At 42.4% G+C, this 13,129-nt stretch overlaps 1 protein-coding gene across 4 annotated transcripts; it reads left to right on the plus strand.

The window, feature by feature from the left end:
- Positions 1-48: 48 nt before the first annotated feature.
- On the plus strand, positions 49-11,831 carry TP53INP1 (tumor protein p53 inducible nuclear protein 1). 4 transcript variants are annotated; one of them, XM_027692453.1, is made up of 5 exons: positions 49-149; positions 3,245-3,527; positions 4,030-4,381; positions 6,048-6,081; positions 8,415-8,490. In XM_027692453.1, the coding sequence occupies exons 2-5, from the start codon at positions 3,416-3,418 to the stop codon at positions 8,430-8,432; spliced, it is 516 nt and encodes a 171-aa protein (XP_027548254.1). In that variant the 5' UTR covers positions 49-149; positions 3,245-3,415; the 3' UTR covers positions 8,433-8,490. The 4 variants fall into 4 exon arrangements, with proteins under 4 accessions (XP_027548254.1, XP_027548255.1, XP_027548252.1 ...); XM_027692454.1 differs by having other exon boundaries at positions 4,033-4,381; XM_027692451.1 differs by lacking the exon at positions 6,048-6,081 and having other exon boundaries at positions 8,415-11,831.
- The last annotated feature ends 1,298 nt before the right edge of the window (positions 11,832-13,129 follow it).

A 13,129-nucleotide genomic window follows, 5' to 3' on the forward strand; every position in this document is an offset into this window, starting at 1 on the left:
GTCACGTGCGTTAGCGACAGGCGACGGCGGCGCCCATTGGTGGAGGCGCGGGGGGCGTGGCCAGCGGCCGGTCCGTCAGCGGCGCCGCGGCCGTGACAACAAAGGGCTCAAGAGGCGCTGGGGACGCGGAGCGGGGGAGCCGCGGTCCGGTGAGTTCGCTGTGGGGGCACCGCGGGCACCGGGCACTGCTGCTGACCCGGCTGTGATGGTGTCCTGCGCTCTGAGCGCTGAAAACCAGTAGTAACGGCGGAGCTCCCGTTTCCCCGTGCGTCCATCCCGGCTTCTGTCTCTGCCGGGGAGGCGCCGGGGCCGGGAGGTGTTTGGCGTTTTCCCGGCTGTGGAGCAGCGGCAGTGCCTTCCGTGCCTCCCGCCCAGCCCTGGAGAGCGGCCGGGAAGGTGCGCAGCTGCTGCGGGCGCTGCCGGGTCACCCCCGGCGCCGCTCGGAGCGGCTTTTTGGAGCCTCCTGGTGGTGGTGGAAGAGCTGTGAGGTGGGGCACGGGGGGATCAGGGTTCGGCTCGCTCTGGCAGAGAACTGCACAGTGACTTGGGGGTGTCTTTTTTGAGTTTTGTTTGATTTTTGCTTAGCACGTACCCCATCTCCTTTGTTACGTTAGGAAAAAAAAGGGAAAAAGTACTTCTTTTTAGTGCAGCGGTACTGTATTGTTGACATTCATTGGATGTGTTATCTGTAACAGCCTCTTAATCATTGCTACAGCTGACTCAGTTCTTCCCAGCCTTGTGTTTTCCTGCAGCTGATAGTTCCTGTCTAAGAACTTGAAAATTTCTCTCGGTCTGTGTCCCGTTTTCCTGTGGCCCTGGATAACAGTGTAACTTCTTGGTTGCCGTCTGACTTGCACAATAGCACATGAGCGTGGCCTTTTTAAAGGCACTTGTCCAAAAGGATGTCAAAACATCAACCGGTCTCTGAATGATTCAGATGTTTTTTTGGATCCTCCTTGGGGTGGGGGAAGGGGAAAATGGGGCAAACTGCTTTTGATCTATAGAAAGACAGCTGAGGTTTGTTTAGCTTATGTTCTCAGGAAGAGTGATCTCTCCTTTGCTTGTTAGAAGCTAATTGCTTGATGCTGCTGTGGTGCCTCGAGACTTAATATAGGAGTGTGAGCTCTCATCTTTCTGCACTCTGCACAGAACAACAAAAAGACAGCCTCTGCCTGAAGGTGCCTTCAGGCTTGATCTAGGAAGGAGGCAGCACATGTGTGTGGGAGTACAGGGAAAGCCAGTGCTGATCAGCAGCTATGCGGTGGCTTGCTAGTTAGCCTAATAAAAAACCAAACTCTTTTCTTCATGGGCCTTGTGCCAGGAGAGTGTTAGGGAAAGAAGTGGAAGGTAGCTGGAAAGCTACAGACTTCAAGCATTCACTCAGAGTTCATTTCCGTATCCGTGGTAAGCTCTGCCTATAATTGAAGCGCTCAAACCTTCTCAAGAAGGTGCTTAGGAACACTGTGGGCATTTGGCATTTCCTTAGGTAACCCATCCAGGGCTTAGCAACCTTAATGGTTAAAAGTGTTTCCTGCCGGTAACCACTGAAAGCTGAACTTTACTGCAGTTTAAAGTCACTTCTTGCTCTGAGTGTAGAAGGCGGCAATAAATGTTTGCCTCTTTCTTCACATAATTTACTACTGTTGTAATTTTTTGCCTTCCCTCTGTTAAGCCTTTCCATTTTTTAAATTTTATCATTTTTCTTTAGACTTCTGATAGTTTTTGTAGCTCTCTTAAAGAGAGCCCTGACATTTCGTTTTTAAGTGTGGTCCTTAAAAATAGACTTTTTTCACAACTGCAGCTGAGCCAGTTGTTTCTGGTCTTGTTTTTTCCTGTAGTTGACAGTTTCTGTTGAGGAACTAGTGTGCATAACTTCTTGAGTTTTGCTGTACCTTTTCATATTGCTGCTGAGGACTACTTTAAATTCTACTCCTATTCTTTTGTGCTGTTTGAATAAGGAGGAAGCTGCATAAATGTGTACAGAAGCAGCACTGTATGGAGCAGGTGCTTGTCCTTCCATTGAAAAAGTAGGTGATGGGGTCTGGTGTCCTGGGATAAGATGACATAGGAGGCCCAAATGACCCTTTAGTGTGGCCTGAAAGTTCTAGGGTGACACAGGGATTACTGGCCTTAAATAATAATCTTAATGAGTTGTATCTTCTTTTAATGGTTGGGTTTGTCTAGTGTGTTTTCTCTCTCTGAATGCAGGCACTCATACTCTCTTACATGCATATATTCTTCTCTGTTAAATTATCAAACAGGTATTTAATCTGTAATGATTCTGACATGCTGTGATGATTCAAATATTACTATGGCAAAATTAACTTGCAGTTAAATCAGTGAATATATTTCCCATAGTCTTTACTTTTTTAGCTACTTTAATGGCTTCTCCTTATTGGCTCATATATAAATATCAAAGGCTGTAAGCATGCTGATCTGAGGTGTTTGAACATTCAGCTTCTTGGTACTAATGGGATTTTTCATCTTAATTGCCAAATGCAGAGTTCAGGCTTATGGTGACCAATTACATGTAGATTTAGGGAAATGTATTGAGAAATAAACATTGGGTTTAGTTGGCATACATGATACTTTTCCATGCTCCTTAGACTTACCATACATGACTAGTTGGCTGGTTGCTGTGAAAACGATCCCACTGGTAACTGGTGCACTTTGAACCTGAAGACAGGATGTGCCTTCCTACTTTGTTAACTCGTAGGCAGTGGCCCTGAACTGAGTGTGATGGGAGAGAGAAGAAACACTGCCTTAAGCTTCCCTGGGAGCCCTCACAGGGGCTCCTCTTTGTCAATAAAGGAGATGAGTTGTCTGGAGCAGAAAATATGCACTTACCCTTCACATCCCTCTCTGACCAGGAGGAAGACAGGCAGGGAGTTGGGAGAGCACCTTGGTGAGCATAGACACAAGGCTCCTGTACAAGAGTCCTCCCCTCTCCTAGAAGGTGGGACTGACAACTGAACAGACCTTTCCATGGGGAGGAGGATTGAGGGGAAGGCAATCAGCTCCCAGGGGAGAGCTTTTTGGTGTTGTTGGTTTTTGGTTTTTTGTTTGGTTTTTTTATACATATCTAGCTGGGAGGGGATTGTGAATACCAGTGAACCTGCCTCTCCTCTTTGAGGAAAATATTCACTGGTAGCTCTGACTACACTAGCAAGGGGGCTTTTAACTTGTTCCCTAGGGTTGTTAACTGTTGCTTTTTCATTAAGACCCTTGTCGTCATTTTTTGCAGGTTCACATAAACTGTTTACAAGTCATGCCTCTGCATGTCCCGTACCTAAGCTGATAAAGCATCTATGCACTTTAATCTCAAGTCTGTGCCACTCTGCTAGTACAGTGTTAGCTGTGCCTTGAACCTTGGATGTAACGACCTACCAGCCAAAGTCTTGTTGCTGCCTTAGTAATGTTTCAGAGGTTAAATAACATGCTCATGGGAGAGATTGATAGCTTGTCCAGCCAAGAGCCAGAGTTCAGTGAGAAAGAAGACGACGAGTGGATTCTAGTTGACTTTATAGGTAAGATGTCTGTCAGACATAAGCTCTGCCTTTGTCATGCTCTGGCTTTTGTTTGTCTTACTTCCAGGTGAACAAACCAGTAGCTTGGAGAACCTTTATCTAAGTAAAACCAATGTGGGATTAGAGTATAGGGTGTCTTCCAAACAAATGTACTAAAATATGTTGAGTAAACTGGTGAGAAGAATGATGTCAGGTTTATAAGCCTGACACAGGTTCAGCAGAACCACCTGTACAGATAAAGTATATTTGACTTATTACGCAATTATATAGCTTTACTGATAACAGTTGCTTCACATGTCTAACATGGCTTGCCTTTTTTCTTCTCCTGCTTTTAAAAAGTAAAAACTTGTGTATGTGCTAATAAGAGGTTTATTTCTGTTTTTTTCTTGTTTTTTTTTCTTTTCATGTTCTGTTTTTGACTACGTGCAACCTTGTTGTTTTTGACCTCCTGTGATCACCAACATCCATGGGTTCCTCTCCACTGACTAATGGTCACCTACAGCAGACACTTGCACTAATTGTTCTGTGGAGGAAGCAGACATTGTTGAAGAATCAGCCACGGATGGCTCACCCGTCTTCTCTTGTTTATCGTCTCCCTTGGAACACTTGCCGGAGGCCAGCGAGTCTTGCTTCATCCAGTTTGAGTCATGTCCTATGGAGGAGAGCTGGTTTATTACCCCTCCCCCATGTTTTACTGCAGGTGGATTGACCACTATCAAAGTGGAAACGAGTCCGATGGAGAACCTCCTAATAGAGCATCCCAGCATGTCTGTGTATGCTGTCCATAATGCCTGTCACAGCCTTAATGAGACTGGATGTGGAGATGAGGAGTTTCACAGCCCAGGTAGTCCCAGGTATGTGTGAATTCTCTTGTCAAGCAGCTCTGTTCCTGAAAATATCTGGTTTCTACTTGATCAACTTATACACTTGATACTGAATTTTCCAGCGTATTTCAGAGCAGGTGAATAAAGCATGAATACTACAAAAAGTGGTCAGGGCTGCCAGCCTGCTTAGAAAAATGTTAATACAAGATGACTGTGTGGGGAAACAGCTGTGTATGCTATTTTGATACTACAATGAATATTTATGGAGCCTAATTACTCCCTTGCAGAGTATGTTCCAGTCGTGTTGAAACTGCTGGCAGTTCACTGTATATGCAGTAATGTACATATGAAAGTACTTTGCCCCTTCACAGCTATATGTTTCTTTCATAACTGCTGATTAGTACCCTTTCAGTCACCTTGTGAGATGAAATCTAGGGACTTGGGGTTTGGGTGAGTTTTTTTGGTTTTTTGGGTGTTTTTTGTTCCTCAACATAGTGATAGATAAGGATAGGATTAAATTTTTCCACAAGCAGCTTGTGAAACAAAAGCAACCCAAAATATTTCACAAAACTTTGTGCTGTAAACTTCTACTTTTAGCAAAGTAAGAAGTTGTGCTTTTTGGTTTTAGGTCCTAAAAATCTGACCATGTGGGGTTATTGCAGAGGCATGTTTGCTGTGCACTGCTTCTTTGGTGTTTGTGTGTACAGCTATACAAGTACAGTATACGTAGATGTATGCAAATACTGATTCTTTGCCATTATGACCCCTCATGTGCCCATGCATTCATTGATTTTGAAATAATTGGGTGTTTTGTGAATCCCACTTAATAACAAAGACTGACTTTTCATCCCAGCTTATTTTTGCTTATGTCTAGAAGCAATAATAAAAAAGAGAACAAAATAAACAGAGAAAAATAAAAAGAGAAAAAATCATAGTATACTAAGGTTTGATATACAGGAAGGAAATGAGTGTCGGGTGAAGTTGCTGCAGGTAGATGCCTATTGACTTCTCTGATCAGTTCCTTGCTGTATTTTAAGTTCTTAGTTCAAAGAAACATGATTTTGAGATGACGTGCTGCAGTATAATGTTGAAGTATGGTGCTGATACTATTGGTCTTCGGGTGGAGGATTTGTATAATTGGGGAGGGCAGTTTATGATGTTAAGCATCAGGGGTCTAGCTTAACTTAAACAGGGAGAAACTATGAGCACACAGCACCTTTAAAGTGAAGGTCTGAAGTAATCTGCAGAAGAACTGGAGGTTGCAAGTCATGCCCTGGAAAAAGATAGTAAACCAGTTTATCTAAAATACCAATTTGCAGTGTAACACTGCAAAGTTGGATACTGACTTTTCAGTGACTTGAACTAGGGATACTGGTATAAATTCTTCTGGAGAATAATCCTGTCTCATATTATACAGTACAGTTAAGCTGCTTTAATGTGGGGGGAAGCTAAAGGTATGATGATCTTCAGCTGGCATGTAATTAAGTTTCTTCACACTGAATGCTGTGCTGTTGCTTTGTCAGAAGATCTAGGCTCTTACATGGATTACTTTGGGTGGCAGAACTGGGACGAGACAAGTCTAAAGCTGAGGTAGACTGCAGAAACTGGGAACATTGATTACACTGGTATTGCAGTAAGTTTCAAAAGCTGTTTTGAAGTCTCTAGTGGTTTAATGGTTGGCCATTTAACATTGTAGGGCCAAGAAAAGCTGCTTAAGGCACACTGGCACAGTAAGTACTACTGTTTTGGGACAGTGCTTTTTGTTTGATCAGGCTGCTAGCAACACTGCTTCCTCTAGAGCCTTGTCTGCCAAAGCAATACTGGTTTTAGGACTAACCTTTGTGCCAAATGATGTTACTTGATCGAGCCTAACTACATCTGCTTTAACAAGCCAAAATGCTAAGTGCAGAAAAATGACTGAAATATTAATTGGGGTGGGGTCTGAAGCCTTTAATGTTTCTTGTGAGGTCTGGCTCTGTAGTGCAATTAGCAGAACACTTCTGCTTTCTAGCAGAATAGATGGTGGGAGTGCAGCAGTGAATGTATATAGTGATGGTCTGGCTTAAGACACAGCCCCTCTAAAACTCCATTTTGACAATATCAATCGAGACTTGTCAGCCCTGTTCTCTCAGTGCGTAGGGCTTGCTAGCGCCAGGCTACCAAATGCAACTAAGGTACCAAAATGCTACATATTGAAAGAGTATGTGGCCTTTTAGCCAATTCAAACCACCTGTGCTATCCCAGCTTCACTTTATGTTGACAAATAGAAGTGTTGGTTTGCAAACCAGTGCTGGAAGGGTGTTTGATAAGCTTAAGTATCTTCCACCTGCAACTTTAAACTAGTTTTTCTCCTTTTGTGGAGTAAATCTATTTTCTCATTTTAAATTCCTTTCAAAGCAAAAGGATGTTGTATAAACTTCCCCCGTTTGTCAGATTAGTCATATTTTTCCATAACAAAACCACAACAGTTTGTATTAGCAGTTGCTGCCCTTTGCTAGCTTAAGAGTTTGCTTAGGAAATATGGGTTGCAATAATTTTGCTGTGGCTTCCTGGCTCCTTACAGCTTTCCCCAGAACAGCTTCGCTTGAAGTTCCACCTCCAGCACTGTTGATTGTGCTAAGGGATCGCCCCATATAGAAAATAGTAGCTCCATATTTGCAGGTACCCTCATCTATATTAAACTGGTGTAATCTGCATAGAACATATTTACAATTTACTGTGAATTGATTGGTGCTGTATTATTCACTTATTTCTTGCTTGATATTTTAAGCGCTAGGTTTAGGACAGTATCTAGTGAATAAATGGGAAAATCAGCATGTCACATGTGGCTGTTCTGCTGTGTCTAGTCTTCAGTCAGTCAATATCTAGCTACCCAAGGATCTAAAAGCAAGATTGGGATATTTAAAATAAAAAAAAAGGTAGAAGGCAGGGAGTATTCCCTTGCTGGCAAGGAGGATTTCCCTCCAGTGTGGAGTGGTGGGAGGCAGAAGAGATCACATCTGTGTCAGCCCCCCAAGAGTAAGGCTGCAAAGGGCATACCATGGACAAGGCAGACCCGATTTATGTCTACAGAGACTGCATACAATAAATGCATTTTAAGCTCTTCCAGAAGAGTCATGGTAGTGCTGAAAAACAGACTTCCCAAGAGACCTCTTGCTCATGCCTGAGCAAGTTCCTGGTCTTGCAGACATCTTTCCTGAGCACACTGGCCAGTTGACAGCTGGTTGTTGGGTCCTGGGTGGGAAGAGAGAAGGCAAGCAACTCTGGTGCCACTGGTCTTGCACCAGCTGTAGCACTCAGATTTGGGTTTTGCTTTGCTAAAATGGCCAGGCTATTTTTAACTTTACTTTGGAAGTTTCAGGAAGTGCCAGTGATTGTTCTGTCAAGTAGGGAAGTCCTTTTTCAATATGTCAGTCCCTGCTTGCATAGGCTGCTGGTTTGTTTTTCACTATTGCATGATGAAGGAAGGGTTTGCCAAAACTGCTGACTCTCTGCTCATGAAATTTAGAGGTCTGGTTGAGGAACAATCCTTCTAAGTTATTTCCTGTGTGTGTCACAACTGATCTATCTTTCCCATTCCTCTGCATGAACATTGTTTGGATTTACTTGTGTGGCTGGCAGTTGAAATGCACTTTCATTAGTGTGCTTCTGTTTTCAGGCTGAACCACCTATGTTCAAGACGATTTAAAACCAAACTTTGCCTGATGGATAACTCCAAGTCTTCTAAAGCTGGAGCAGTGTGACACACATTGCCTTGTGTTTCTGATATGTATTGCATCTCGGGCTTAGGGAGTTGGGTTGGGGAAGGAGGAGCACGATAGTGTAAGATGGTGGAAGTCCAAAGGCTGTTGTGGAGCCCTCACACAAAAAGTGAGTTGGCAGCATTACTCATTACTTAGCAGCGTGGTAAGTGGCTTGACCTTGCCTCAGTCCAAATCTATGTCCAGTAGAATAAGGGTGCCCTTTTGAAATGCTGGGTGTTGATCTCCACGTTCTACCCTTTATTTTACTTGTCTTTCCAGTGCACCTCCTTAATGACTGATATCTGTTGTTACATTTCTAGACTGGAGGCCCAAAATGAAACAGGACAGCGTGTTCACTGCTATGTCACGGCTCTTGCTACTCGTTCAACTTTTCTGGAAAAAAACAAGAGCTTTCGTCCTACCCACTGGATAAAAGAACATAATGAAAGACACTGTCTCAATAGAAACAGTCTCCGTCGCCAAAATCTTACCAGGGATTGCCACTCTCGGCAAATCAAGCACAACGGACTGTTTGTTCACCAGCCTTGCCAGCGTCAGTTCAATTACTGATGGTTCTTGTGGTTTTAATCTATGGTCTAATTGTTTTTTAGGTTGCTCTTGTTTTCATGTGTAGGTAAGTGTAGTCAATCTGAAGCTGATTGTCAGTCCCTCAAACACAATCATAACTAGTGTTGCATTGTTTTGAAAAGACACATAAATCTCCAAACATCTTGCAGGGAGTTCTGAATGTTGATGTTAAATATCAGTGTCTTGGAAGCCTATCAGTACGATAGTTTGTGTGCTGTTTTATAAACTATGATGTATAGATGGGTTCTTAGTTAGTATTTTAAAGAAACTTAACTGAGATGGAAATCAGTTACGTTTTGCATTAATCAAAATGGAGTTAGAAAACCTGAGGTTAGCTGTATGCTTTAATGACCAGTACTTGACAGCTTGTGTATCTGTCTGTATTCAGCATATATGATTACTTTCTAACGAGGAAATTCTATAGCTGCCAGTGGATATTACATAGCTGTGCTGAGCTGTTGCAAGAAGGACATCTCATCTAAATTGCCTAGTACCTACTTGTGTTAGTGGAGTCTGTGCAGGTGTGTTGGGTACTTGATATGGATATTGGAAGAGGATTAAATGTCCCCCCAATATTGTTGCAGTATGACATGGCACCGGTGTTACAGATGTAGTACCTCACAGTGGAGTGGAAAGATAAGTGGACCTATGGGTAAAGTGCAGATGCACAACACAGAGAACTGAACTGGGTTTTACTTGGTACAGTTTGAGTTTTTACTCCTTTCTCTAACTATTTCTGTCTTTGATACGTGTATTTCCCCTACCCTATCTCATTTAATCTCTAGTCTAGTTAAAGAAAAAAGATGGTGGCTTGACTGTTCTTTTAGTCCCATCAGTAGCTGACTGCTGATGGACAGCTATTTCTGAGCTACAAGTTGCTGTTAGATTGTCTTGATATTTACAGATTGAGAGTAGCCCAAAAATAGCTAGAAGGAGGCTTTCATTAGAAGTTCTCCTAATTTTCTCTTTCTCTCTATGAAAATGAAGTCCAAGTTAATGGGGACTTGAAATGAAGGGCAGTGTGAGGCAGGGAGAAGCAGATGCTGGAAAACAGTCTTACAGAACTAAACACAGCGATAACAGGGTGTGTAAAAATTGATCAGCAGTGGTGGTTCTCTTAGCCCATTGGAGGCAGGACTGGGGCCAACAAGAAAGAAAAGCCATTCAAAACTAACAAGTAGTTTTCTTAAGAACACTGTGCAAGATGTTTTGGAAGTTGGCAGGCACTGCTAACTACAACTACAGGTGAAGTAAAGTTCAGCTGTAAACAAAAACTGTGTTCCACAGCAGCCATACAGTGTGCTGAACCCTGATAGATCAGTCTGGGAAGTGGATTACATGAGTGTGGAGGTGAGGAAGCAGAAATCTGCACTGAAAGAAGGGGGTAATGATAAGTAAGTTTATCCTCCATTCTGTCAGTGCTTAATGTGACTTACTGTGTTTTCCCTTGTGTTTAGTGCCTAGGGCATTAAAGTGTTAACATTATACTCAACTGCGTCTTCCAGTAGTCCTTATACAGAAGTTGGTATAAGGAGTCACGTGGGGAGTCTTTGAAATCAGGTGAGGTCGATAATGTGAATTATTCCAGACCTATGAAGTATTTTAAATTCAGCCAAATGCTTCAATTTCAGTGAAGCAAAACCCCAACAATTCAGATTGACCTTGATATAGCGGTACTGTTGCACGTTCTGCAGCTGGAATTGTAGTGGAACCTACTTGGCATACAGGGAACAGCATTTATAACCTCTGTTTCACTGCAGATGTGCTGCTTCACTGAAACTAGTTAGAAGTGTTGCAAAGGGATGTTGAAAATAGTTAAATGTATAAAAGCAAGAGGTGCTTTCCTGGACACACTAGTCTCTTTTTTTTTTTTTTTTTTTTGACACATTGAATTCACGTGGACACTGAAAGAAAATAAAATTAGTCACATCGTGAGTTTCCAAAACAGAGATTTTGTTATTGTTCTTTTCAGCAGTATGTGCCCATGTCTATACAACAATTCTGTTCTGGTCCAAATACTCTGGTTTATCTGCAGGTAGCTGTTCACAAGTACTCTTACTTGCCTCAGATTATCTACCTTTATCACTCCAGCTTTTTGTCTGGCTTAAACTTCCGTCTCCTCACTGCCAACTTTCTAGCTCAGGAAAATTCTTTGCTTTCCTGTATTACTTTTCTTTATATAAAGTAAATACTTTCCTTCAGCTTTAATTTTCTTAAAGTGAAATGAAGGAAGATGGAGTCTCCACCTCCCTATGTTGGAAGGAGTAAGTAATCCCTTAGCTCTTAACAGGGAGATGGAGTTGAGGGTATAAGGCTCCCAGGCATTACAAAGAGAGCCTTGGTCTGTTCTTCTCAGTAGGCAAATAAATGCAACTTTAGACTGCTCCTAGAATTGGGAGATACTGATCTTTTTATACTACATTACTAGATGACTTTCTGGTGATGAAAAGCTATATCTTTCAGGATATAAACTATTTTGTTGCACAAAGCTGTGCTTCTCAATTTGTAATATTGGAAACCATATTATTGTGTGAGATAATACTACATCAATGGCTTTTTGTTAATTTGTTTTACGTATTTATGTTGGTCTAGCCCTGTTTTGTTCCTGGAGCTATTGGGCAATTAGATTTGTTTTGGTTTTCTGTTTTAATAGTGAGCTGTGTGGCTTTTTATATGGTTTTTTAAGTTGTATTAAAGTGTGTTTTTTCTTGTAAAAGTGGAGGCCTTGCACTGTCTCATACTGATTGATATTCATGAATTTTGCTGAAATTGTATTTTCACACATATTGGTCAATGGACAGATTTGCATTTTAAACTGTGCCTTCTACGCAGCAAACTTGAAGATTCAAAAGGGACATTTCAGTTAGGATTAATACTGTACATCAGTCTATGCATATATGGCAGCTTCTCTCCAGAGCCACTTCTCTATTTGTAGCAGTCCTTTTGATATGGAAGAATGTCTGGCTCTTATTTTTAATAGTTTAACACAAGCTGAAAACAGACAAAATATAGCACTTTGCCAAAAAGTAGCATTGCTTAACCAGTGTGTATTTACTAAAGTGATCTTCTGTATTTTGTTTTCATCGTGCATCTTGTGCACCACGGGGAAACATGATCTTAACTCTCAATAAAAAATGGCCTATTAAAAATTGTCAGTCTCTTCTTTAATATTAGAGGTTGGTCAAAATCCAAATGCCTGAGCACCCCATTCAGGTAGCAGGCACAACTACTGTCTCAATGTGTGCTCTAGTACAGAAGTTCCTCTGGGAATGGGTTTGCATTGCTGATCAAGTGATAACATGCATCCAAGCACTGTTACACATCTCTGCCAACTGCTGTGTTTCCTGATCAGCACGTGGGAGCTCTGTAGGAGAACAGAACAGACATAAAAACACATTAAGCAGGCATGGGGTGGGTGGAAGGTTTTTCTGCTGTGCACCACCATGAAAAAAATCTATGTGGAAGGCTGCTGGTACAGATAACCTGTGAGGGATGTAGAGATCCTGTGTAAATGTCCAGGGATGCGGCTAGGGAAGCCAAAGCAGATCCACCCAGCTGAACCTGGCAAGGGATGTGGAGGACAACAGGTGTTGCAGCTGCAAATGGAATATTAGAGGAAGTGTGGGCCTGCTGCCAAGCAGGACAGGAATCTACATGACAAAGGACATGGAGAAGGCTGAGGTACTTCATCTCTTCTTTGCCTTGGTGTCTAGTGGTAAGACCAGCCTTTGGGATTGCAGGCCCCTGAGGCCAGTGGAAAATGTTACAGCAAGGAAGAATAAGCCTTGGATGAGAAGGTAAGATCAAGGTAAGACTGTCTTGTAGATCCCCCTATTCTTCATGTCTGTCATTAAGATAGGACGGACACTTGTTTTCTTCCATCACTCAGGAATTCTGTCCATTGCTATAACCTTTTAGATAATTAAGAACAGCTTCACAATGACATCAGCCAGCTCCTTCAGCAGTCATGGATGTGTGCCATAGATCTGTGTATGGCCCACCTCTTCAAGCATTGATCTCTGGGCAGGTACTGGAGCAAATAGTCCTGGAAACCAAACATGAACAATGAGGTAATTAGTAGTAGCCAGAATAGATTTATGGAAGGGGAAGACATGCCTGGCAACCTAACAGCCTTCACAGTTAGATGACTGGCTCAGTGGATGAGGGGAGAGCAGTGGATGTTGTTTATCTTGACTTTGAGGCTTTTAACACTGTCCTCCATAACATCTCCCAAACTGATGAGTTATGGACTGTAAAGTAGATGGTGAGCAGGTATATTGAGAGCTGGCTGAACTGCTGTGCTCAAAGTTGGTATGAAGCCTAGCCGAAAGCTTTTTTTTCATTGGTGCTCCCTATCAGTACAGGGTTTTATATGTTAAAAACCTTCATTAAGGACCTGGCTCATGGGGCAGAGTTGTTTATGCACTGGAGGGCTGTGCTGCCATTC

The sequence above is a fragment of the Neopelma chrysocephalum genome, unplaced genomic scaffold, assembly GCF_003984885.1.
Source record: "Neopelma chrysocephalum unplaced genomic scaffold, ASM398488v2 Primary Assembly neopelma1_86, whole genome shotgun sequence".
NCBI classification, from domain to species: domain Eukaryota; kingdom Metazoa; phylum Chordata; class Aves; order Passeriformes; family Pipridae; genus Neopelma; species Neopelma chrysocephalum.

Coding starts and splice junctions, on each gene's coding strand:
- TP53INP1 (XM_027692451.1), top strand. CDS start 3,416: ATGTTTCAGAGGTTAAATAACATGCTCATGGGAGAGATTGATAGCTTG. Junction 3,528..4,029: donor GATTCTAGTTGACTTTATAG/GTAAGATGTCTG, acceptor GGTCACCTACAG/CAGACACTTGCACTAATTGT. Junction 4,382..8,414: donor CACAGCCCAGGTAGTCCCAG/GTATGTGTGAAT, acceptor TTACATTTCTAG/ACTGGAGGCCCAAAATGAAA.